We start from the raw sequence: 25,791 nt of genomic DNA, 5'->3' as shown, positions 1-25,791 counted from the left end.
GGGGCAATGGTTCGGGTGCGCGTGGACCTTCTCGACCAACGGGTCCGACTTGTGCGCCCACACGTCCTTCCGAAGCAGGATGGGTCCGGGTGTCGCTAGCCAGGTTGGGAGTGAGGTCCCGGAGGAGGACTTCCTGGGGAAAACAAGGAAACGTTCATGAGGTGTCTGATTTGTGGTTGTACAGAGCAGCGACCGGATGGCATGGAGGGCCATCGGGAGGACTTCCTGCCAGCGGGAGACTGGGAGATTCCTGGACCGTAGGGCCGGTAGAACAGTCTTCCAGACCATTCCGTTCTCCCTCTCTACCTGCCCGTTTCCCCGGGGGTTGTAACTGGTCGTCCTGCTCGAGGCGATGCCCTTGCTGAGCAGGAATTGACGCAGTTCGTCGCTCATAAAGGAGGACCCCCTATCGCTGTGTATATACGCGGGGAAACCGAGCAGTGTAAAGATACCCTGGAGGGCCTTGATGACGGTGGTTGTGGTCATGTCTGAGCAGGGGATGGCGAAAGGGAACCAGGAGTACTCGTCAATCACGTTCAGGAAATACGTGTTGCGGTCGGTGGAGGGGAGGGGGCCTTTGAAATCCATGCTGAGGCGTTCAAAGGGACGGGAAGCCTTTATCAGGTGCGCCTTCTCTGGCCGGTAGAAGTGCGGTTTGCACTCTGCGCAGATTTGGCAGTCCCTGGTGACTGTCCTAACCTCCTCGATGGAGTAGGGCAGGTTGCGGGTCTTGACAAAATGGAAAAAGCGAGTGACCCCCGGATGGCAGAGGTCCTCGTGGAGGGCTCAGAGGCGGTCCACTTGTGCAGTGGCACAAGTGCCGCGGGACAGGGCATCAGGAGGCTTGTTTAGCTTCCCCGGACGGTACAAGATCTCATAGTTGAAGGTGGAGAGTTCTATCCTCCACCGCAAGATCTTGTCGTTTTTAATATTGCCCCGCTGTGCATTATCGAACATGAAGGCAACCGACCGTTGGTCCGTGAGGAGAGTGAATCTCCTGCCGGCCAGGTAATGCCTCCAATGTCTCACTGCTTCTACTATGGCTTGTGCCTCTTTTTCGACCGAGGAATGACGAATTTCGGAAGCATGGAGGGTACGGGAGAAGAAAGCCACGGGCCTGCCCACTTGGTTGGGGGTGGCCGCCAGATCTACGTCGGACGCATCGCTCTCGACCTGGAAGGGGTGGGACCCGTCAATGGCGCGCATCGTGGCCTTTGCAATGTCTGCTTTGATGCGGCTGAAGGCCTGGCGGGCCTCCGTCGACAGGGGGAATGTTGTGGACTGGATTAGGGGTCAGACTTTGCCTGCGTAGTTGGGGACCCACTGTGCATAATAGCTGAAGAACCCGAGGCAGCGCTTCAGGGCCTTGGGGCAGTGAGGGAGGGGGAACTCCATAAGGGGGCGCATGCTCTCAGGGTCGGGGCCTATAACTCCACTTCGCACTACGTAGCCTAGAATGGCTAGACGGTCGGTGCTAAACACACATTTATCCTTATTGTATGTCAGATTAAGGATTTTCGCGGTCTGGAGAAATTTGTGGAGGTTGGTGTCGTGGTCCTGCTGGTCATGGCCGTAGATGGTGACATTATCCAGATACGGGAACGTTGCGCGTAAGCTGTACCGGTCAACCATTCGGTCCATCTCTCGCTGGAAGACCGAGACCCCATTAGTGACACCAAAGGGAACTCTTAAAAATTGATAGAGCCGCTGGTGGTAGGCGGACTTGAGATCCACCGTGGAGAAGACCTTGTATTGTGCGATCCTGTTTACCAGGTCGGCTATACGGGGGAGAGGGTACGCGTCCAGCTGCATAAACCTGTTGATAGTCTGGCTGTAGTCAATGACCATCCTATGCTTTTCCCCGGTCTTTACCACCACTACTTGAGCTCTCCAGGGACTGTTGCTAGCTGTGATGACCCCTTCCCCCAGTAGCCTTTGGACCTCTGACCTAATAAAGATCCGATCCTGGGCACTGTACCGCCTGGCGACGGGTTTGCAATCCGGGGTTTGCAAACAGGGAAGGCAGGTCGACTTTAGGGTCGCTAGGCCGCAGACAGTAAGGGGGGGTATAGGTCAGCCGAATTTAAAGGTCAGGCTTTGCAAATGGCATTGGAAGTCCAGCCCCAGGAGGGTAGCCGCGCAGAGGTGCGGCAGGACATACAGGCGGAAATTGTCGAATTTCCTGCCTTGGACAGTGGGGTTCGCTAGGCAGATCCCCTTTATCTCCACCGAGTGTGACCCGGAGGCCAGGGAGATCCTTTGATTTACAGGGTAGGTTACAAGTGAACAGCGCCTTACCGTGTCGGGGTGAACAAAGCTTTCCGTGTTCCCAGAGTCAATCAGGCAAGACGTCTCGTGGCCGTTGATGAAGACCGTCGTTGTAGCTGTTGCGAGTGTCCAGGGTCGACTTTGGTCCAGTGTCACCGAGACCAGATGAAGCAATTGCGAGTTCTGATCGGGCAGCGTGTAGTCGGCCGTGCTGGGCGCCTGGGGCCCCATCCAAGATGACATCACCCATGGGTCGCACATGGTATCCGGGGATGAACAAGATGGCGGCCGCGATGGACAAAATGGCGGCGCCCACTCGTCCAGCGTGGTGTCCGGGGGGGCAAGATGGCCACGCCCGTGGGTCGCACGTCGCCCTAGGATAGGGTGGTGACGGTGAGCGCTGGCCAGTCGGGGCCTGAAGGGGGGGTTGCCGCGGCGGTCCATAGTCGCTGGAGACCGCGGCCACGGCGCGGGCCTGGCAGACCCCCACAAAGTGGCCCCTCTTGCCGCACCCTTTGCAGGTGGCGGTGCGGGCCGGGCAGCGCGGGCGGGGATGATTTGCCTGCCCGCAGAAGAAAAAGCGTGGCCCGGCGGCATTAGCGGGTCATCTCGTAGCGCAGGCCTGCGGGGTCAGCGGGAGGTCTGTGGGGCTGCTGCTTCGGGGTGCCACGCAGCACAGGGGGCCGTCGCGCGGTCGGGCGCATAGGACTGCGCATTTCTGTAGGCAACGTCCATGGACCCTGCCAGGGCCCGTGCCTCTCTAAGCCCGAGAGTGTCCCTTTCTAGGAGTCTTCGGCGGATATCTGGGGAGCTCATACCTGCTACGAAAGCATCCCTGATTAAAGGTTCCATGTGCTCACTCCCTGAAACTTGCGGGCAGTCACAGTTTCGGCCCAGCACCAGTAGCGCCCGGTAGCAATCTTCCAAAGATTCTTCAGGGCTTTGCCATCTAGTCGCAAGCAGGTGACGAGCGTAGACCTGATTTAAGGGCGGATATAATGTCCTTCTCGCAGTTCGATCGCGGCATCATAGTCCTCCGCCTCCTCGATAAGGGTGTAGATCCCAGGGCTGACCGTTGAGCGCAGAAGATTCATTTTCTGTCCTTCTGTGGGGGTGCCTCCGGCCGTCTCGAGGTAGCCTTTAAAGCACGCCAGCAAGTGTTTAAAAATTGCAGCTGAGTTCTCCACGTGGGGCTGAGTTGAAGGCACTCCAGTTTGATTCGGAGATCCATCCTTCCAGCTTAAGTCTAGTAGATTAAATTGATGCGCAATCAATTACACTCAAGACGAAGTGATTCATAACTGAAGGCTTTAATCTACTAGAACCTGTTCCCCAGCAGCTTTGATACAGAAAGTGAAGGCTGCTGGGATGGCACCGTCTCTTATACTCCGCCTTCAGGGCGGAGCTACGTAATACAGCCAATGGTAGACTCCTGGGTCTAACCAATGGTCATCAGCCTCTCAGGTACCGCAATACCTGGTACTACCACACCTACCCTATTCCTCACTCTCAGTCTCTCCAAGCTCGCATTCCCTGGATCCTCATTCTTCACTCTCCCTGTATTCATCCCACGTGCCTCGAAGCTGTCCCATTACTAATTTCAGAGACCCATGATTTCAGACTCCCCCCACCCCACCTTCCCCATCCCACCCAGATCTCTAGGCCCTGAGCAACAACCAGTGACAAGCTCTGTGGGAGCTGGGAATTTATTCTCTTTAAAAATAATGCTGTTTACTTTTCGACTTCCAAAGCCAGGCTACCAAGTAGTCATTATTTATAGTTCCTCACAAATTGGTCATGTGGGTGTATTCAGAAGTAAAATTCAAATACTGAGCTTCCTGACTGCTGGAAGTAGCACATAGGATTGGAACGCCTACTCTACTGTCAGACCAGACACTTTGTGCAGGATCAAATACAAAGGGCAAAAAGAATTTAAGCTCCGTTACGACTGGTCCCAGGTGAGGTTCCCCAAAGGTGTTAACCTAGACAAGTTCCCTTGGTTTGTTAACTTTGGGCTGGGATACCCCCAAATTATTATGACCCCAGATGAGGAGTGATGAACTTCTGTATTCCTCTCAATTGGGCGCAACAAGATTCATAGAATCATAGAATCCCTACAATGCAGAAGGAGGCCATTTGGCCCATCGAGTCCCGGCTGACCCCCTGGAAGAGCACGCCAACTAGGCCCAATCCCCCACCCTATCCCCGTAACCCCACCTATGGGCAATTTGCCATGGACAATCCACCTAACCTGCACATCTTTGGACTGTGGGAGGAAACTAGAGCACCCGGAGGAAACACACGCAGACACGGGGCGAACATACAAACTCCACACAAACAGTTACCCGAGGTTGGAAATCGAACCCCGGTTTCTGGGGCTGTGAGGCAGCAGTGCTAAGATACGGTCTCCCTACGAGACCTGGTGCCCGCTGGATCCCCATGCACACCCCAGCCACCAGTCCCACCCTCCCTCCCACCGGTGCACCTGACAGCCGCCCCCTTCCCAGGAGGATCGGTTCTTCCGCTGGCCCCATCTAGGCCCCCCCGCCCACCGACGCACACTGCAGACGCTCCCTTCCCAGGTCAAACGGCTTCCCCACCAGCGCTGTCTCGGGGTGCTGAAGCTGCCACAGAGATCGAGGCCACGCTCCCGGAGTCACAGACACCCGAACCTCCACCGGCGTCACCACCAAAGGTTCGACGATCACAGAGGACGACCAGGGCCCCCGATCTACTGATTGCTTAATTTTAAAGTGTATATAGTTAATTGTGAAATTGTAAATTGTTACGACAATAAGACAAAACGCTGTACGGAGGCATTACGGTACCTCTATAACTATAACTTCTACCACGTTACCATGTTGTAATACCAAGCCACCACACCCGCCGGACTCGTTTTTAACAGGGGGTGAATGTGGTAGTCTGTGTAGAGGTATTACGGTACCTAGTCTTGCTGGAACACCATTGGTAGATAATGTATGTTTCCCAATGGTCAAGCTGTATGGTAGCTCCGCCCTGCAAGGCGGGGTATAAGAACTTGTGCCGCCCCAGCAGCTTTCTTTCTGTACCTGAGCTGCTGGGGGAAACATCTAGCTTATTAAAGCCTTCAGTTGAACTACAGCCTCACTTTAGTAGTCATTGATCGTGCATCAGTGGTGTGGGGGTGAGGATGGTGTGGGGGTGAGGTGGTGGGGTGAGGGTGCTGTGAATGTGGTGTGGGGGTGAGTGTGGGGGTGAGGACGGTGTGGGGGTGAGGATAGTGTGGGGCTGAGGATTGTGTGGGGGTGGTGTGGGGAGGAGGATGGTGTGGGGATGAGGATGGTGTGGAGAGGAGTATGGTATGGGGATGAGGGGGGTGAGGGGGTGGGGGTGAGGATGGTGTGGAGGTGGTGTGGGGTGCGAATGGTGTGGGGGTGAGGGTGGTGTGGGGGTGAAGATTGTGTGGGGGTGAGGGTGGTGTGGGGGTGAGGATGGTGTGGGGGTGGTGTGGGGAGGAGGATGGTGTGGGGGTGAGGGGGGTGAGGGTGTGGGGGTGAGGGTGCTGTGGATGTGGTGTGGGGGTGAGTATGTGTGGGGGTTGTTGTGTTGGGTGTTCTGGATCCGTGGAACACATACAGGTCGCCAACACTTGAAATAGTGCAACACTATTTTATTGAATCATTAACTGTTTAACATACTCGAACTGTGGGTTAACACGATACTAGCTTTATCTAAAGACCTTTGCCTTGTCCTAACCAGTCGATGCACTCAGCACAAGGTGAATGTCTGTGTTGCAGGCTGTGAGCTCTGTCCTCCAAGCTAGCTGCAGATCGAATGAGCGGGAACTCTGATGCCCCCTGTCTTTATAGTGCGTGTGCTCTAACTGGTGATTGGCTGCGGTATTGTGTGTGTTGATTGGTCCCACTGTGTGTCCATCAGTGTGTGTCTGCACCATGATATGCTGGTGTATATTATGACATCCCCCCTTTTATAAAAAATGTACCTGTGTGGCAATAAATAGTGTATGGTGAGAATGTCCCTGACTACGTGTGAGCGAAATATTAACAGGACTATGTACATGAGAACTAAGCTATTTACATGGGAAGGTGCCTGGTGCAGAAAAACACTGCAACAAGAATAACGAGATGAACACTATATAGAAACCATGTAAACGATTAAACAGAAGAACAGAACAAATCAGAAAGTCCATAAGTCCACAAAGTTCACAAATTAAGTCTCTGAGGTGGGCGACGAATTCTGGTTGACCACATCAAGGGTGGGTCGGGAGCCGCCGGCTGAGGAGCGGGCTGGACTGCGTCAGAGTGAGGAGGATGCAGAGTAACCAGAATCTCCGCATAATCCATGGCAGGGTCAGCAGGAGGGCGAGGCGAGAGTGGAGGAACACGTAGCGAGGGCGGAACGAGACGAAGGGCATATCGATTGCGGCGCAGAATGGAGCCATCTGGTAGACAAACCAGGAACGAGCGGGGAGCCACCTGCCGAAGAACCACAGCAGTTGCAGACCAGCCACCATCCGGAAGATGGATGCGGACATTGTCATCTAGAGCCAGAGCAGGGAGATCAGCTGCACGGGAGTCATGAGCCGCCTTGTGCTGTGCACGAGACAGCTGCATCCGTCGAAGGACTGGAACGTGGTCGAGGTCTGGGACATGAATGGACGGCACCGTCGTCCTCAGGGTGCGATCCATGAGCAGCTGGGCTGGCGACAGGCCAGTGGACAGTGGGGCGGAGCGATAGGCCAGCAAGGCGAGGTAGAAATCGGACCCAGCATCAGCAGCCTTCCAGAGGAGCCGTTTGACTATGTGGACACCCTACATGTGCAAAATTGTACCACCTGGCAAAATTGGACCATTCCTGGCTTGCGAAGCAGGGGCCATTGTCTGACATCACCGTGAGTGGGATGCCGTGTCGAGCAAAGGTGTCCTTACAGGCACGGATGACTGCAGACGATGTGATGTCGTGCAACCGTATCACCTCCGGGTAATTTGAAAAGTAGTCCACAATCAGGACATAGTCTCTACCCAGCGCGTGGAACAGGTCGATGCCCACCTTGGTCCAAGGTGTCGTGACCAACTCATGGGGCTGCAGGGTCTCACGTGGTTGGGCTGGCTGGAAGCGCTGACAAGTGGGGCAGTTGAGCACTGTGTTGGCTATGTCGTCATTAATGCCGGGCCAGTACACTGCCTCTCGTGCCCGTCGGCGGCACTTTTCCACGCCAAGATGGCCCTCGTGTAGCCGTTCCAGGACGAGCTGGCGCATGCTATGCGGGATGACAATGCGGTCCAGTTTCAGAAGAACCCCGTCTACTACCGCCGGATCATCTCTGACATTATAGAACTGAGGGCTTTGGCCTTGAGCCACCCGTTTGTCAGGTGGCGCATGACACGCTGTAGCAAAGGGTCAGCCGCCGTCTCGCGGCGAATTTGGACGAGGCGTTCATCCGTGTCAGGTAGATTGGAGGCCACGATGGCCACGTGGTTGTCAACCTGGCAGACTAATCCCGCTGGGTCACACAGAGTGTTGACTGCCCTGGAGAGAGCGTCAGCAATGATGAGGTCTTTGCCTGGGGTGTATACCAGCTGGAAGTCGTATCGCAGGAGCTTGAGAAGAATACGCTGGAGGCGAGGCGTCATGTCGTTCAAGTCTTTCTGTATTATATTGACCAGCAGGCGATGGTCGGTCTCGACGGTGAATTGAGGAAGCCGGGACACATAATCGTGAAACTTAACCACACTGGTCAGAAGGCCCAGGCACTCCTTTTCTATCTGCGCGTAGCGTGGGGGTCATGGCACGTGACGCATATGCAACGGGGGCCCATGATGAGGCCTCATCGCGTTGCAGGAGCATTGCCCCAATGCCAGATTGGCTGGCATTTTTGCCTCTTTTGCTGGATCAAAGAAAGCTAAGACCGGGGCCGTGGTGAGTTTGGTTTAGAGTTCTCTCCATTCGTGCTCGTGGGCAGGGAGCCATTGGAAGTCTGTCGTCTTCCTGACCAGGTTCCTGAAAGCTGTGGTATGAGAGGCGAGGTTAGGGATGAACTTCCCTAAATAGTTGACCATGCCCAGAAATCGGAGGACCGCCTACTTGTCCTCTGGCGTTTTCATGGCTGTGATAGCAGCCACCTTGTCCACATCCAGCCGCACACCCTACTGGGAGACGTGGTCCCCGAGGAACTTGAGTTCCGTCTGACCGAAAGAGCATTTGGCCCTGTTGAGGCATAGGCCCTGCTCCCGTATGCGTTTGAACACGCACTGGAGGCGACTGACATGCTCCTGCGTGGTGGTGGACCAAATGATTATGTCGTCGACATAGACGCGAACACCTTCAATGCCTTCCATCATTTGTTCCATGATCCTATGGAACACTTCTGAAGCAGATATGATCCCAAACGGCATCCTGTTGTAACATTATCTGCCAAAGGGGGTATTGAATATACACAGTTTCCTGCTGGATTTGTTGAGCTGGATTTGCCAGAATCCTTTTGAGGCGTCGAGTTTGGTGAAGAGCTTGGCGTGAGCTATCTCGCATGTGATCTCTTCGCGCTTGGGAATTGGATAATGCTCACTCCTGATATTGCGATTCAGATCCTTGGGATCAATGCAAATTCTAAACTCGCCGGAAGGCTTTTACACATACCATGGAACTGACCCAGTCGGTTGGTTCCGTGACTCTGGAGATCACTCCTTGGTCCTGGAAGTCCTGCGGCTGCTGTTTGAGGCGATCCTTGAGGGGTGCTGGGACCCTGCGAGGTGCGTGCACCACAGGCGTGGCGTTCCGTTTCAATAAGATCTTGTAGGTATATGGGAGCGTGCCTATGCCTTCGAACACGTCGTGGTGCTGGTCGATGATGGCGTCGGGTTGCGCCCTGAAGTCAGTGTCCTGAAAGGCAGACATGTCACCAGGAGAGAGAGAGTGAACTCTCTGAACTAGGTTCAACAGCTTGCATGCCTGCGCGCCAAGCAGGGAGTCTTTCGAGGAACCCACGATTTCAAAAGGAAGGATCGCTTTGCATGACCTGTGCGTCACTTCAGGTTGGCACGAGCCGCTAGCAGGAGTGACATTGCCGTTATAATCCAATAGCTGGCAGGCTGATGGAAGGATGTCTGGTTTGACACGAAGGCTTTGGAAGTCAAACCGCGCAATGAGATTGGCGGAGGCATCAGAGTCCAGGCGGAATCGTATTTGGGACCAGTTGACCGTCAGGGTGGCACACCACTCATCGTCTGGATCGATGCTGTATACCAACAGCGGCTGGTGTCTTTGCTTCGGGGACAGCCTGTGTTTTGTCACGACACCGACTCGAAAAGGTGCCTTCGGGTCCTCGGTGTCACTGCTGTGTGGGAGGTCCGCATCGGACTCGGTGACCGTGTGTTGAATTGCCCGGACATTCCTGCGAGGCTGGCTGAAACGATATGAATTGGCAGGCTGAGCTGCTCGGCAGAAGGCAGCATAGTGGCCAAGTCTGCCACATCGTAGGCATTGTCGAGATTTGGCAGGGCATTGCCGTTTTAAATGGGCGGAGCCACAGTTGCCGCACGTCGTAGCGTCAGCACGTTCGCTGCGCCACCGCGCATGCGCGGTGCAGTTGTGCATGGTGCGCGCCTGCGCATTACGTTCTCCGACGTCGCCGTCCCCTCGTTTGGTGTGCAGAAGCGCGGGAGTCCGCGTAAAGCGCGCAAAATGGCCGCCCTCATCCAGGCTGAGGCCCTGGAGTTGCTCAATCACTTGGACCCGTTCCGCCTCGTGGGGACCTTGCCGTGCCGTTTCAGCCGCTTGGATGTAGGAATACTGACTCGTGGCGTTTTTGTGTAAGAAAAAGGTCTCAATTGCGGTTGCTAGGGTGAGCTGCTTTACTTTGAGGAGCTGCTGTCGTAGGGGGTCCGACTGAACACCAAAAATGATCTGGTCGCATATCATGGAGTCGGATGTGGGCCCGTAGCTGCAAGACTGCGCAAGGATGCGGATGTGCGTGAGAAAGGATTGGAAAGGTTCATCCTTACCCTGCAAACGCTGTTGGAACACGTAGCGCTCGAAACAGTGAGTGTCAAACTTGAGGGGGACCGTCTTGAACTTTGTTTTATCTTCATCATCTGCAAAGGTGAGAGAATTGAAAATGTGGATGGCATGGTCTCCGGCCGTGGATAGGAGGAGAGCAATCTTCCTGGTATCTGAGGCATCCTCCCTGTCTGTGGCCTCAAGGAAGAGCTGGAATCGCTGTTTGAATATCTTCCAGTTGGCCCCGAGGTTGCTGGCGATGCGGAGCGGCGGCGGCGGGCTGACGTTGTCCATGTTGCAGGATGACGGAATGCTGGCGGAAGGCAGATCACTTGCAGGTAGGTCTAAGAAGTGCTAATATCCCTCAACTCCTGGTATCATGTTGTGTTGGGTGTTCTGGATCCGTGGAACACATACAGGTCACCAACACTTGAAATAGTGCAACACTATTTTATTAAATCATTAACCATTTAACATACTCTCACTGTGGGTTAACACGATACTAGCTTTAACTAAATACCTTTGCCTTGTCCTAACCAGTCGATGCACTCAGCACATGGTGAATGTCTGTGTTGCAGGCTGTGAGCTCTGTGCTCATAGCTAGCGGCAGCTTGAATGAGCGGGAACTCTGATGCCCCCTGTCTTTATTATAGTGCGTGTGCTCTAACTGGTGATTGGCTGCGGTGTTGTGTGTGTTGATTGGTACCACTGTGTGTCCATCAGCATGTGTGTCTGCACCATGATATACTGGTGTATATTATGACAGGGTGGTGTGGGGGTGAGGATTGTGTGGGGGTGAGGGTGGAGGTGAGGATGGTGTGGGGGTGAGGGTGGTGTGGGTGTTAAGGTGGTGTGGAGGCGAGGGTGTTGGGGTGAGGGTGGTGTAGAGGTGGTGTGGGGGTGAGGTTGTGGGGATGAGGGTGCTGTGGACGTGGTGTGGGGGGTGAGAGTGGGGGCGAGTGTGGGGTTGAGGCTGGTGTGGAGGTGAGGGTGTTGGTGTGAGGGTGGTGTTTGGGTGGTGTGGGGGTGAGGGGGCGGGGTTGTGGGGGTGAGGGTGCTGTGGACGTGGTGTGGGGGTGAGAGTGGGGGCGAGTGTGGGGTTGAGGATGTTGTGGGGGTGAGGCTGGTGTGGAGGTGAGGATGTTGGTGTGAGGGTGGTGTTTGGGTTGTGTGGGGGTGAGGGGGTGGGGTTGTGGGGGTGAGGGTGCTGTGGACGTGGTGTGAGTTTGAGGGTGGGGGTAAGGATGGTGTGGGGGTGAGGGTGGTAGTGAGAATGGTGTGGGGGGGTGGTGTGAAAGTGAGGATGGTCTGGGGATGGTGATGTGGGGGGTTAACACAAGTGTCACGGGGAACTGTGATTCAGCTGGGGTCTAACTTTTCCGCCCTGCACCCCAGCGACTTCTTTTTCTTCTGGCCCACCGACCACATCCAGGGTCTGCTGCTCTGCCATGGTGAGGGGCCGCAGGTCCGGTGGTCCCCCTCCAGTTTTTTCCCTCTCCCGGCAGTTATGGGCGGCCTTCTCCGAGGGGGGGGGGGCACAGAGTACGACGGCGGGTGGTAGCCTCTTTCACGGGCCGGGGTACAGGGTGGCTGGCTTCTCCTCCACCACGTCCAGTAGGGTCTCGAGCTCGGCGTCAGTGAATCGTGGTGCTGCGTGTCTAACTGCCATCTTGTTGGCTGGGATGGTGTGTGTGTAGAGTGGAGTGTGTCTATGCAGCTGAAGCTTCTCAGCCTCCTCAGTGACAATCGCAAATCCAGCGGATCCGGCATCGTTGCTCATTGGAATCGATTGTGTTCCACGTGACGCCGGGCCTAGCCCCTTAACAATCGCTGAATCGCTCCAGGTGTGCCGCCAGTTTTGCTTTCGTGGACGTCCACGAATCCTGCGTCAGCATCAACACTTGAGGAATGGAGAATCCCGCCGATAATAATAATATAATAATCGCTTATTGTCACAAGTAGGTTTTAATGAAGCTACTGTGAAAAGCCCCTAGTCGCCATATTCCGGTGCCTGTTCGGGGAGGCCGGTACGGGAATTGAACCCGTGCTGCTGGCATTGTTCTGTATTACAAGCCAGCTGTTTAGCCTACTGTGCTAAACCCAATTAACTGTGAGGTAAAAATTGAAAATGAAAATGCATAATTTATAACTCATAAAATTCAAAGGTTCCTATCAAAAAACGCCTCTATCCTCACTACACCTAGAAATGCCACAGAAACATGCAGAGCGTTGTCTCAGCGCCGTCTCAGTCAGACAGCTTCAGCCAGCTTCATTCTGGACTGACTGTGGATTTTTTCTGTAACTATAGCATTGGTACAAAATAAAACGATTTCACATGAGCGCTAACATTGTAGTTAAACCACACTGAGCTCGTTTAGCATGACAACATTCGCTCAAACCTGGTAGAATTGACCAAAACAGCACAATCGAAGAATTTTAAAAATCAGTGAGTTATCTTCAAGGTTACCATCACTTGGGGCGGATTTACTGGTCGCGTTGCCCCCGAAAAGCAGCGCAGTGTGGCACAACGTGACCTGTAGATGGCGGGAGATCGTACTTCCAGGATCTACCCATGCCTCGCGGGATCTAGCGCAATCTTGCAAGATGTCGTGATGTGATTGGCACCCATTGTGGCCGGGATCACTTTCTGGCAAATATGCAGTCTCACTTTAATATAATAATCGCTTATTTTCACAAGTAGGCTTCAATGAAGTTACTGTGAAAAGCCCCTATTTGCCACATTCCGGCGCCTTTTCGGGAAGGCCGGTACAGGAATTGAACCTGCGCTGCTGGCCTTGTGTTCTGCATTACAAGCAAGCTGTTTAGCCCACTGTGCTAAACCAGCCCCATATATGCATTCTCGAGATCTAGCCAATGCGTGGGAGCTAATGCAAGCTTCGCCTTGGCGAGCGCCATTCAGTGCTGATCTCCACAAACGGGGGCCAGATGGAAGGACACTCGAGGAGTCTCCGAGGGGATTGGAGGCCCAAGGTGCATGCCCTCTGGGCAGGGTTGTACCCTGGCACTACTGATGCACCATGGCAGTGCCAACCTGGCACCCTAGCTGTGCAACTGAGTGGCAGCCTGGCACTGCCAGGGTATCAGGTGGCACGGCTGGCCGGAAGGGACACTGCCAAGGTGCCAGGCTGACTTTTTTTGCGCAGTGGCAATTGGTCCTGGGTGTACACTGCGCGTGTGCTGGGGGCTCGGGGATCTCCTTATAGTGAGTTAGGGCTTGGGGAGGTTTGAAGGTTGTGTCAAGGGCTCGAGAGATCAGGACGCCATGTAGAAATGGCATCCCGATCTCTTGCTACACTGAGGAGATCCAGCGAGTGGAGCTCCTCTGTGCAGAAAATGGGGTAAGTGTGGCCTCGTCGGGGAGTTCCCCACTGAGGCCCCTGATCTACCTGGATGGGCGTTAGATATCGCGGTGTTTCTTGGTGTTCCGAGTACCAGCTAATCTCGCGCTACAGGACTCTGTCTAATTGGCCTGCTCCCGTTGGTGGGATCCGGATCCCACCCAGATGCGGGGCGAAGCTAATTGAAGCCAATTAAAGGCAACCTCCATCTCATTAGCGGGATGGAACCTGACCTAACGGCCTCATGTGATCTAACCGGCTCCTCCATGAGTGGTCAGAGGGGTGCCGATTAGTACTGGTCCACACAAACCTGGATGGAGTGTCCTCACTTGGGGAGGGGATGTCGGGTAGTGCCCATGTTTGTGAGAGGTGACATTGGCCATGGGTGGGGGAGGGGTGTGGGGGACCCTCACGTTCACTGAGAAATCGGGGCACCCTTTCAAAATGAGGGCCTGATCTCTGAGGAGCGGATGTGGCCAGTGAGTTTAGCTGCCCGGTGATGGAAACATTTCTAAGTGTGGGCTAGCCTGGGCGAAACTTCCCAGGGCCCGAAAAAGTGATTAAGTCTGGTTAAATAGCGGTGGGGAACTCGCCGACAGAGCCGGAGAGAAAGTCCCAGCCAAACCCGCCTGAAATGACAATTAGAAACGTTACCGTTAGATCCCGTCCGTAATCTTTTACATTGGTTTAAGATTTAATTTGTCAGATTCAGCCCTGCCCACAAAGCTGGCTATGCCCCAGCTGAAATTGCGCGATGGTGCCAATTGCACTAATACAAGAAAGCCCTTTGAATTAGATTCATTTTCTCAGACACATGTTCTCCACCCCGCTGCGCCAAATTTCTGCGCTGACCCGCCGCCGGGATTCTCCGTTGTGCCTGCTGGTCAATGGGGTTTCCCATTGTGGGGCAGCCCCACGCCTTCGGGAAACCCCCGGGCTGCCAGCAAAACGGAGAATCACGCCGGCGGAGAATCCCGTCAATGGGCAGGAGGAGGCATGTTTCAGAAGTGTTTTGGGATCAAAGATATTTAATTTGCTCAGAAACTAGCAGACGTACACCAATGAAGCTAGCAAATGGCTCAGTATAGTTTTTTTTAAAGTCATATTCCATTCTTTTAAACTAGTTTACCAGAGGTGGAGGACTGGATGCTTCTTAAAACACTTTCTTTTGCCAATAGACCCATTTTTAGACGTGTTCATAAAATTAACCAGTGATCACCCTTTAAATACGCCAAGGATTACATTTGAATGAAAAGGAAAAAAAGGTAACAATTAAATTCTCTCACACTGCCCAATCCTGATTGTTCATGGTAAATTTTACATTTGTGAATAATTAAGTTAATTTTGTCAGAAACTTGAACTTTAGTTTGAGCGCATTTTGGGTGCAATTTTCCGATTTGCACCCAAAGCAAAGATCCTACCTTATTATTTTAGTTTATCGGTAAAATCTTCAGGATATTTCGCAAGTATCATCACCTGGGGCACACATGTAACATGTACATTTTTTCCAATTTTACAAACTGAGTTAATATTTGTTACAAGCTAGAAATTAGACCTTTAAAGAAAGCTAAATTCATGCTTTCATATAAATTGCAGCCAGTGAGATATAATACCAGATGAAAGCTCAAGTGTACCTTTAATACAACTGTATGAAATTTATATTTGCCTTTCGCGGGTTTAGGGTGGGAGGGGGGTTGGGATTGGTATTTTGTAAAAGGTATTTGTCTATGTCTTTTGTAACTTTTGTATATAACGTTGAAAATTTAATAAAAGTCATTTCCAAAAGAACCCTGAAATTTAAAAGAAAGGAAGAGAATTATTTTTATATCTCGTGCAGAAGTATTACTTGAGGGTTAATGCATCTTCTAAAAACCTTTAACAAGCTGGTTTCAACACATAAATTAACAATATAACAGGTTAAAAATTCATGTGGATAGCGTCAGGAAATGCTAACTGTAACATCAACAGACCGTCACAACCCTCACTTAATATCCAGTTCAATTGATGTCAGTGGAACTAAATATCAGGCGGGAAGTATAACAGGTGTCTGTAAGTGGCATGATTCTCAATACCATCTAAGATTGAATTCTGCATCAAACAATTTCCACTAAGGTGTAGCCAATATTAATGGAACTTTGGCAGTCCGACATATGAAAAGATCACAAACTGTGATCAAATTTACACCTGATGCAGATTATCGGGAACGTAAAGGTAAACATTATTATTCAAGACCAAGAAAATGTTCATGTTTAATTGATTGAGATTATGAGCATCCTTTTTTGCGTTGATCATGCAGTGAACTTTTATTAATTAAAGTCGGACATAAAGTGATTTGCTGTTGATTGTGTCTGAAGGATGCCAGCAGACAGCACAGATGAAAATTTCATCGTTCTCCCTGATTCCACTGCGGCAAGTTTCACTCTTCCAGTTTTCCCGTCTCTGAATATTAAAGATGACATGGACACAGTTGATGTGCGGGTGGGTATAATGTACCATAAATGAAACTAGATCCGATATTTAACTCTTAGGTGCCTGCTTGATTGGAAAAAGCTGACATTTCAATTTAATCAATTCAATTAAAGTTGGTTAAAAGAAAAACGGGCGGATTTAGCTCAGATGACCAGACAGTTGGTTCATGACGCTGAGCGAGGCTAACAACGCGGGTTCAATTCCCGTACCGGCTGAAGTTATTCATGAAGGCCTCGCCTTCTCAACCATGCCCTTCACCTGATGTGTGGTGATCCTCAGGTTAAATCACCACCAGTCAGCTATACCCCTCAAAGGAAAAAGTAGTCTGCATGTTCTCCCCGGGTCTGCGTGGGTTTCCTCCGGGTGCTCTGTTTTCCACCCACAAGTCCCAAAAGACATGCTTGTTAGGTGAATTGGATATTCTAAATTCACCCTGAGTGTACCCGAACAGGTGCCAGAGTGTGGCGACTAGGGGATTTTCACAGTAACTTCATTGCAATGTTAATGTAAGCCTACTTGTGGCACTAATAAAGATTATATTATTATTATGTGTAGAACTTCCAATTTGGATATTAGAAGTTGGCCCCAAATGAAACAGCAGATCATCTAGCTTGGCCATGTGACCACCCCAATGGAATTATCAGTGGATAGATTGTTATCATTTTCTAGGTCATTGATCATGTTAATATTTTCGTGGTTTATTTCGAAGGAGATCAAAATCTAACTGTAGAAAATAGGATAAATGCAATTAAAGCAGCTTGAAGTCTATTATACGTAAAAGGTTGGGGTCATTTTTAATTAAGTGGTTGACAGCGAAAAAGGTGCTAAAATAGCAGGTAGACTTACTTAGCTGGAGGGTGGGAGATGGGGCTATTCTCCAACTGCATTGAGCCTCGTGCACTTCCCATTATTCCAGGAGAATAGGGGGGGAGCCCCTAAACAGGGTTTCCGCCAGGCCCTGAATGGTGTGCCACGCTTCTGGTCCACGGCTACTGTGGGCTAGCTCATTGAGTCTGCTTTGTGCCTGCCCACCAGCACAGTGGCAGTTGGTTGTGTGATGGAGACGTTCATACTGTGTCGACATGTGGCTTTGTACTATGGGACTGGTGTGCGGCATGTCCTACAGACAGGGGTCACTGAGGGTTGTGTGCCTTTGAAGGGAGCTTGGCTGAGTGCGTTGTGAAGTTTGGGTTTAACACGGCGTTTGTGACAGGGTGCTGCTCAGGTATCCTGGGCGGGTCTGGGACCCATACACTCATACCGTATGAAACTAATGGGGCGCGGTTGCAAAGGCTGGATGCAAATCAATGATGGGGACAAGGCTGAAGGTTGGTGGAATGATGAGGGTGGCTGAGCAGTCAAACTCAGGGCGATCATTTAATTTGGGGGGGTTGGATGGTCAAGGGAAGCATCACCTTGCTGACAGTCTCTATCTCCCCCCCCCCCCCCCACCCCCACCCCCCTTTGCTCCCATCTCCAGCACAGAAATGGAATTTGGAACTCATCCTGCCATGCGAGCTATCTACATGGCCACTGCTGCCATTGCAGATGCACAGTGGCGAGAGTGTCAGGGCTAGCCCAGGGAAGACCTTGCAAGACATGAGCTTGCCCCAGAACAGCAGGGGCCACCTGGTGAAGCTCACGTACCAGCTGTCCACCATGCCAAGGAGGAGGTATGAAATTGGCGCCACAACAGGCCACACTTCTCCATTGGCACTTGTCCTCGAGGAGCTGCCGGACAATATGTGCCATCGTCAACCCAAGGAGACCGTGTGCCACATTGCCAGATGGTGGCAGAACTGGCACCGCGAAGGCTTGGAGGTGGGCAACCAGTCCCGGTGGCCGTCAAGTTGCAACTACCCTCAACTACTATGCCTCTGGTGCATTCCAGGGCTCGAGTGGGGACGTGTGCAGAATTTCGCAAACCTCTGCGCCCAGGTGCATCTGTGATGTGATAAAAGCCTTATGCGCCACATACACTTTAACCTAGACCAGGCCCATCAGGAAACTGGGCTGCTGGTTTTCCTGCCATCGCTGGCATGCTGGAGGTTATTAATGGCACAGTTGCCACCATCAGAGCACTGGTTCAACAGGGGGTGCCCTTCATTAACAGGAAGGGGTTCGACTCCCTGAACGCATAGTTGGCGTGCGATCACCAGCTGCACATCATGCACGTCTGTGCATGATACCGAGGCAGCATGCATACATCCTGGTGGACTGGGATGTTCCTGGTACTTTTGAGTCTGTCAACCTCTCAATGTGATTCCCGACTCCAGCTAATCACATGCTTGGGGAATCGGGACTCGGGATGGGATGCTCATGGGCAGCATGCTGGCCCATTTGCATTGATGGAGTGGTGCCTCTCTGGCACTCCTAGTAGCAGCGTGAACTATGTTGCGATTCTCCGCTGGCAGGGGCACTTTTCTCCGGAAAAGAGAATCCCGCCTTTAGTCATTTTGGGGAGAATTCTGCCCATGATGTCTGCACCGCTTGCAAAGTGCAGTCCAGAGAGATGGTTTGTTTTGGGAGTTAAATCAGTTTAAATGCAGCCTATGAAACCTGAAATGCTACATTGTGATGGAGATGGGTGAAGCTTAAGAATGTCCTCTGGTTTTCATTTATGTGAGTGTTCTGAAGAATCTCCATACCAAAAAGATGCGGCTGTTAGCAAGCACCAGGCAGTTGGGACTTGGAAACATTCAATGCAACTGTTAGTTTCAGTTTGGACCTCGTGTGATTTGCAGCAACAAAGAAGCCCTGGGAGCTTGTTGGGTGGTTGCTCTAAATTCCACAGGATCTATCACATCTGCTATTTAATTTGCGGTGTGGTGTGTTCAACCACAATTTGCCTATTAATTCATATTTAGCTCCTCTTCAGTCTGAATGTTACAAAATAGATAGTTGTCAGGATTCTCCATTTGGCAGAGTATGGGCGGGATGCTGCCGTAATCGACGGGGCGGGCAACTCCGGCGGGACGGAGTGGCATGAACGACTCCAGCATTGGCCCCCCCAAAGGTGCGGAATCCTCTGCACCTTCAGGGGCTAGGCCTGCCCCGGAGTGGTTTGCACCATACCGGCCGGCGGGGAAGGGGCTTGGCATCATGCCAACCGGCGCCGAATGGCATCCGTCGGCCGGTGCGAGTTGGCGCATGCGGGGGAGTGCCAGCGTGCTGGCGTCATCCCCACTCATGCGCAGAGGGCTTTGTTTCCACACCGGCAATGGCGGACTGCTTCAGCCGCCGGTGCGGAACAATAGAGTGCCCCCACGGCACAGGCCCGCCCGCGGATCGGTGGGCCCCGATCGCGGGCCAGCCCACCGTGGGGGCACCTCCCAGGGCCAGATACCCCAGCGCCCCCCCAAGAACCCCGGAGGCCGCCCGCGCCGCCAGGTCCCGCCGGTAAGGACCTACTCCAATTTACACCGGCGGGACTGGCAGAAGATGGGCAGGACTTCGGCCTACCGCGGGCCTGAGAATTCGGGCAGCACCGGGGCCCATTGCGTCACGCCGGACCCCGCCATTCTCAGAGGCGGGTGGCGCGACTCACACCGGGCAGATTTTTGGGGGGGCGGGAGAATTTGGAGGACGGCAGAGGCGGGATTCACGCCGACCCCCGGCGATTCTCCGACCCGGCGGGGGGTCGGAGAATCCCGCCCTCTATTCTCCCAGCAGAGCTGAATTGCACCTGATTTGGAGTGGCATGATGGCACCGTGGTTAGCACTGCTGACTCACAGTGCCAGGGATCCAGGTTAAGTTCTGACCTTGGGTGACTGTCCGGTGTGGAGTTTGAACTTTCTCCCTGTGTCTGTGTGAGTTTCCTCTAGGTGCTCCGGTTTCCTCTCACAGTCTAAATATAAGCAGGTGCGATGGAAACTTTGTTTTCGCCACCTGTGAGAGACTGGAGCATGGCGTCAGAATTGCGGCAGACGCAAAATGGATTTCTTTCAATTTTACGCGATTCTCGCTATCGGCATTGCGAAAAGAAGAATCCAGCCGACTGGCTGTTTTAGGTTTTAGTAAGAGGTGTCTGCTGCCTTATCAGCATGAAAAACCCCTGAGTTTATGAGAAACTTGAACCAAACATTCTCAGGACTTAAGAAGATGGATGTCTCATTTAGGGATATGGATTGGGTATCGATTCTGCCAGGATTATTATGTTTGGACCAGCCCTTCAAGTTTCAGTTGAGGGAGTGTAAGTGTATCTTCCACCTGTTCCCCACTATGGTAACCATCTCAATGATACCTCCCGCCTTCCTTGGTAAAATCCTCTCGGTGCACCTTTCAGGGACTCAGGCCAGTAAAGTTCCTATAGTTTCACTGGGATAAATTAACAAGTCTGAAGAAAGCAATTTTATTCACTAGCTGGAGTGGCTCCAGAGGGCAAGAGGAGTTTTCAAAGATAAAAAAATTCTTCAGCTCACTTGGATCTCTGGACTCTATTCAGTCTTCGAAGGGTCTTCAGCCTCGAGCTGGTAGGTGGAAATTTTGCTTCACCATGCTAAAGTCACATGGGGCCTGAGAATTATCAGGCTTTAATTCCTTCCCATTTAGGGCAGGAACTGGAACCTATGAAAATACTTCAAACGAAGTGCTGTCATCCCCACTAAATAATGGATTTGAGCAGGTTTGCGATCAATTTGTAATTAGCTGTAATTAGGATCGGTTTGACATTTCCCAGAGCTTTTACTGGAGAAACTCAGGTTTCATCATTCCAATAAATGCATTAAAACGCACTCATGGGGCGTCATTCTCCGACCCCCCGCCGGGTCGGAGAATGGCCGTTGGCCGCCGTGAATCCCGCCCCCGCCCCCGCCGAAGTCTCCGAAGGGAGAAAAGTCGGCGGGGCGTTAATGGCGCCGCTGCCGCGGAGAATGTCACGGGTCTGCGCAAGGCAGCCGATTTTCGGCCTGCCGATATTCTCCCTTCCGGATGGGCCGAAGTCCCGTCGACGTGATGACCGTTCACGTCGACGTGAATCAAACCTCCTTTTCATCGGCGTGACCCGGTGCTCCAGGCTCACGCCGACCAGCGAGGAGGTGAGTGACGGCCTGGGGGGTTGGCTCTGGGCAGGAAATGGCGTGGCCGCAGACTGATTGCCTGAGGAGAGGTGTGTCTCGGCTTGTGTGTGTGTGCGGCGGGGGGGGGTGGTTAGAGTAGGCTGGGCTCCGGGGGAGTGCCGGGAGGGGGTCCGTGCCGGGGTGGAGGTTGGGGGTTGTGGAGGGGGTCCGTGCCGGGGTAGAGGTTGGGGGGGGGGTCCGTGCCGGGGTGGAGGTTGGGGAGGGGGTCCGTGCCGGGGTGGAGGTTGGGGAGGGGGTCCGTGCCGGGGTGGAGGTTGGGGGGGGGGTCCGTGCCGGGGTGGAGGTTGGGGGGGGTCCGTGCTGGGGTGGAGGTTGGGTGTTGGGGAGGGGGTCCGTGCCGGGGTGGAGGTTGGGGGGGGTCCGTGCTGGGGTGGAGGTTGGGGGGGTCCGTGCTGGGGTGGAGGTTGGGGGTTGTGGAGGGGGTCCGTGCCGGGGTGGAGGTTGGGGGGGGTCCGTGCTGGGGTGGAGGTTGGGGGTTGTGGAGGGGGTCCGTGCCGGGGTGGAGGTTGGGGAGGGGGTCCGTGCCGGGGTGGAGGTTGGGGGGGGGGTCCGTGCCGGGGTGGAGGTTGGGGGGGGTCCGTGCTGGGGTGGAGGTTGGGTGTTGGGGAGGGGGTCCGTGCCGGGGTGGAGGTTGGGGGGGGTCCGTGCTGGGGTGGAGGTTGGGTGTTGGGGAGGGGGTCCGTGCCGGGGTGGAGGTTGGGGGGGGTCCGTGCTGGGGTGGAGGTTGGGGGGGGTCCGTGCTGGGGTGGAGGTTGAGGGGGTCCGTGCTGGGGTGGAGGTTGGGGGTTGTGGAGGGGGTCCGTGCCGGGGTGGAGGTTGGGGGGGGGTCCGTGCTGGGGTGGAGGTTGGGGGTTGTGGAGGGGGTCCATGCCGGGGTGGAGGTTGGGGGGGGTCCGTGCTGGGGTGGAGGTTGGGGGTTGTGGAGGGGGTCCGTGCCGGGGTGGAGGTTGGGGAGGGGGTCCGTGCCGGGGTGGAGGTTGGGGGGGGGGGTCCGTGCCGGGGTGGAGGTTGGGGGGGGTCCGTGCTGGGGTGGAGGTTGGGTGTTGGGGAGGGGGTCCGTGCCGGGGTGGAGGTTGGGGGGGGGGGTCCGTGCTGGGGTGGAGGTTGGGTGTTGGGGAGGGGGTCCGTGCCGGGGTGGAGGTTGGGGGGGGTCCGTGCTGGGGTGGAGGTTGGGGGGGTCCGTGCTGGGGTGGAGGTTGGGGGTTGTGGAGGGGGTCCGTGCCGGGGTGGAGGTTGGGGGGGGTCCGTGCTGGGGTGGAGGTTGGGGGTTGTGGAGGGGGTCCGTGCCGGGGTGGAGGTTGGGGGGGGGTCCGTGCTGGGGTGGAGGTTGGGGGTTGGGGAGGGGGTCCGTGCCGGTGTGGAGGTTGGGGGGGGTCCGTGCTGGGGTGGAGGTTGGGGGTTTCCGTGCTGGGGTGGAGGTTGGGGGTTGTGGAGGGGGTCCGTGCCGGGGTGGGTGATGGGAGGGCAAATGAGTTGGTCCACCTGGCCAGGTGCCAGCCTCCAACAGTTGGACCCATGCGGTCCATGCCACCTGGCTGGGGGGAGGAGGGGATATGGGCAATGATGACATGTCGTCGTTCCCCTCCCCCCCACCAGGCCGTCATGTTTTCAGACCATCCAGCGATGTTGGCCGCCGTGGTGGCAGCCGCTCATGTCTATGTTGCCCTGGATGAGGAGGAGGAGGAGGAGGAGGAGGAGGAGCGTGCCAGAGAGGCGGCGCAGGCTGCCGCAGAGGGGCAGGCGGCAGCCGCCCAGGCTGGAGGGACACCTGACCGACAGGACGAGGAGGGGGAGGAGGACGTCGCGGCCCCACGGCAACGGAGGCACCCGAGGGCGCCCCGTGTGTACCGGCCCCGGCAGTCATACCAGGACCTCATGGACCGGGAATGCAGGAGGAGACTCCGGATGAGCCGGGAAACCGTGGCACACATCTGCCACCTGCTGGCACACCTGTCACCGCGTGGCACTGGCGGGGGACACCCTCTCCCCGTGTCCGTCAAGGTTACGGTGGCCCTGAACTTTTATGCAACGGGGTCATTCCAGGCACCGAGTGGGGACCTGTCCGGCATATCGCAGACATCGGTGCATCGGTGCATCCGGGCAGTGACAGATGCCCTTTATGCCATGGCGCACCGCTACATCCGCTTCCCCGTGGACCGGGCCAGCCAAGATGCCCGGGCCGTGGGCTTCTCTGCTATTGCCGGGTTCCCCATGGTCCAGGGCGCGATCGATGGGATGCACGTCGCCGTGCGGCCACCTGCAGATAACAGGGCCGTGTTCACTAATAGGAAGGGGACCTATTCGATGAACGTACAGGTGGTCTGCGACCACCGCATGATGATCCTGCACGTCTGCGCCCGTCACCCAGGCAGTGTACACGACTCATTCGTGTTGTCGCGGTCATCCATCCCCGGCATGTACGAGGGACGCCATCCCCGGCTGAGGGGCTGGTTGCTGGGCGACAGGGGCTACCCATTGCGATCGTGGCTGATGACGCCTATACGGAGGCCACGCAATGAGGCGGAGAACCGCTACAATGATGCCCATGTAGCGACAAGGGGAGTGATCGAAAGGTGCTTTGGCGTGCTGAAGATGCGTTTCAGGTGCCTGGACCTCTCTGGGGGCGCCCTCCAGTATCGGTCAGATAGGGTCGGCCGCATCATTGTGGTGTGCTGCATCCTGCACAACATAGCCCAGCAGAGGGGCGATGTGCCGCAGGCAGAGGAGGGCGGAGTGGAGGAGCAGCAGGAAGAGGCCCAGTCCTCCCCAGATGAGGGGGATGGGGGCAATGGTCAGGGCAGACGGGGTAGACACAAACGGGTGGCTGTCCACCGTTACCGGCTGGCCCAGCGGGCACGGGACAGACTGATAGACGCCCGCTTCACTGACTAGATGGGCGTGGGAATCGGGTAGTATGGCCACAGACCGCACACCATGACAACAGCCGACCACCCACACCCCCCACCCATCCACCCACCCAGCACCCTCACCCCCCTCCCCAACCCCACACACCCCACCCGCATGCACACCACCCCCCCACCCCCAATTGCCGATCCACCGGCGGCACAACGGGCCGGGCTCACCCAGTTGCGGGTGGACGCGTGTCTATCGCAGGCCATGGAGAATGATGACAACCCGCCTCCGATGAGCTCCTGGCTCTACATCGTTGGACTATGTCTGACCCATGGCCACAGTACCACCATCCACCCGGACCATCCCTGCATGCGGCTGTGACACTGCAGCGCACGGTCCCGTCCTCTGCCCGGGGGATGTTGATGGCGGCCCAGGGGGAAGGGGGCAGACTCACCTGGGGCTGAGGTAAGACCACCCCTCACACACACACTTGCGCTCAACGTACATGACACCCCCGCACACTTTGGACAGAGCACAAAGGCAGCTTCGGTAGGTGTAACATTGACTTTAATAACCAAAGGAGTTCATGCACGTGCCCTAGCGCCTAAAACTCATCTGTGCCCTGCACCCGTGCCAACTTACTCAGTGTCTAATTGTTTGGCCTTACGGGCCCTTTGACTACGTCTACGTGGTTCCCCAGACGGTACAACAGAACTGGAGGTGGACTCCTGTGATTCCTGCCCTCTGACACTGGATCCCTTTGGCGGCCGTTTCCTGGGGCGTCCTGGCCTAGATGGGCCAGGCTGCGGCCCGGGCGACTGGGATGGCGAGCTGCCCGCCTGTCCTGCCCGTTGCCCACCCGATGCACCTGGGACGGAAGGGGGGGAGTCCGAGGTGTCGCGGTGTACCGGGACCTCCCCTACAGAGGGAGCCGGGACGGACCACACCACCTCCTCCTCCCTCGGGGTGCCCGATGGCCCCCAGGCCTCTACATGGGTGGGGGATGCGAACGGACTGGCCATCCGACGCGCCCCCGACATCTGGCACTGCCAGTCCTGGAGGCCCGTGCTGGTATCGACAGGGGTCTGCAGGTTTGCAGCCATGGAGCCCAGGGGGTTGTCGAACCCTGTCTGCGACAGTGCGACGCCAGCTCGCACATGGCCACTGGCGCCGATGCCCTCAGCGATGGCCTGCTGAGACTGGGCCATGGCCTGCAGAGACTGGGCCATGGCCTGCAGAGACTGGGCTATGGCCTGCTGAGACTGGGCCATGGCCTGCTGAGACTGGGCCATGGCCTGCTGAGACTGGGCTATGGCGTTGAGCGCCTCTGCCATCTGGCGCTGGCACTGGCTCATGGCCTCCTGTGAGAGGGCAGCCATTTCCTGGGCCACAGGCGCCGCCTGCACGGAAGGCCCCAGGCCTCGCAAACCGTTCCCCATGTCTGACACCGTCGCACCCATTGCCTCCACCGCGGACGCCACCCGTGCGGTGTCAGCCTGGGTGGCACGCATGACCGGGACCACTCCCAGCTCCTGGACGCGGGTGGACTCCTCCACCTGCGACCGCAGCCGCCGCAAGCCACCCGTCACCCTATTCGCTCGTCTCCGTGTCGGTGGTTGCATCGGATCTATGTGTGGGTGTGGTAACTGCAGGAACCCGGGATCCATCTGGGCGGCAGATGTTCGCTTGGCCTGGGCTGCCCTCCGACCGCCCGGTCCCTCTGCTGCTCCTACCTCCACCTGCTGTACCGGGACGGCTGTGTTGTGCG

The 25,791-nt window shown here is 55.3% G+C and overlaps 1 protein-coding gene across 1 annotated transcript in view; it reads left to right on the top strand.

Annotated features, from left to right (window-relative positions):
• LOC140430450 (polycystin-1-like protein 2) overlaps positions 1–25,791 on the top strand; it is a 228,784-nt gene that overhangs the window by 87,579 nt on the left and 115,414 nt on the right. The window contains exon 20 of the mRNA XM_072517932.1: positions 15,977–16,100. Within this exon, the coding sequence (XP_072374033.1) occupies positions 15,977–16,100 (124 nt within the window). The remainder of the gene's footprint in view (positions 1–15,976; positions 16,101–25,791) is intronic.

The sequence above is a fragment of the Scyliorhinus torazame genome, chromosome 10 (genome assembly GCF_047496885.1).
Source record: "Scyliorhinus torazame isolate Kashiwa2021f chromosome 10, sScyTor2.1, whole genome shotgun sequence".
In the NCBI taxonomy this organism is placed as follows: Eukaryota; Metazoa; Chordata; class Chondrichthyes; order Carcharhiniformes; family Scyliorhinidae; genus Scyliorhinus; species Scyliorhinus torazame.
Note: the sequence above shows the minus strand (reverse complement) of the source record. Positions and strands in the feature narration are given on the sequence as shown.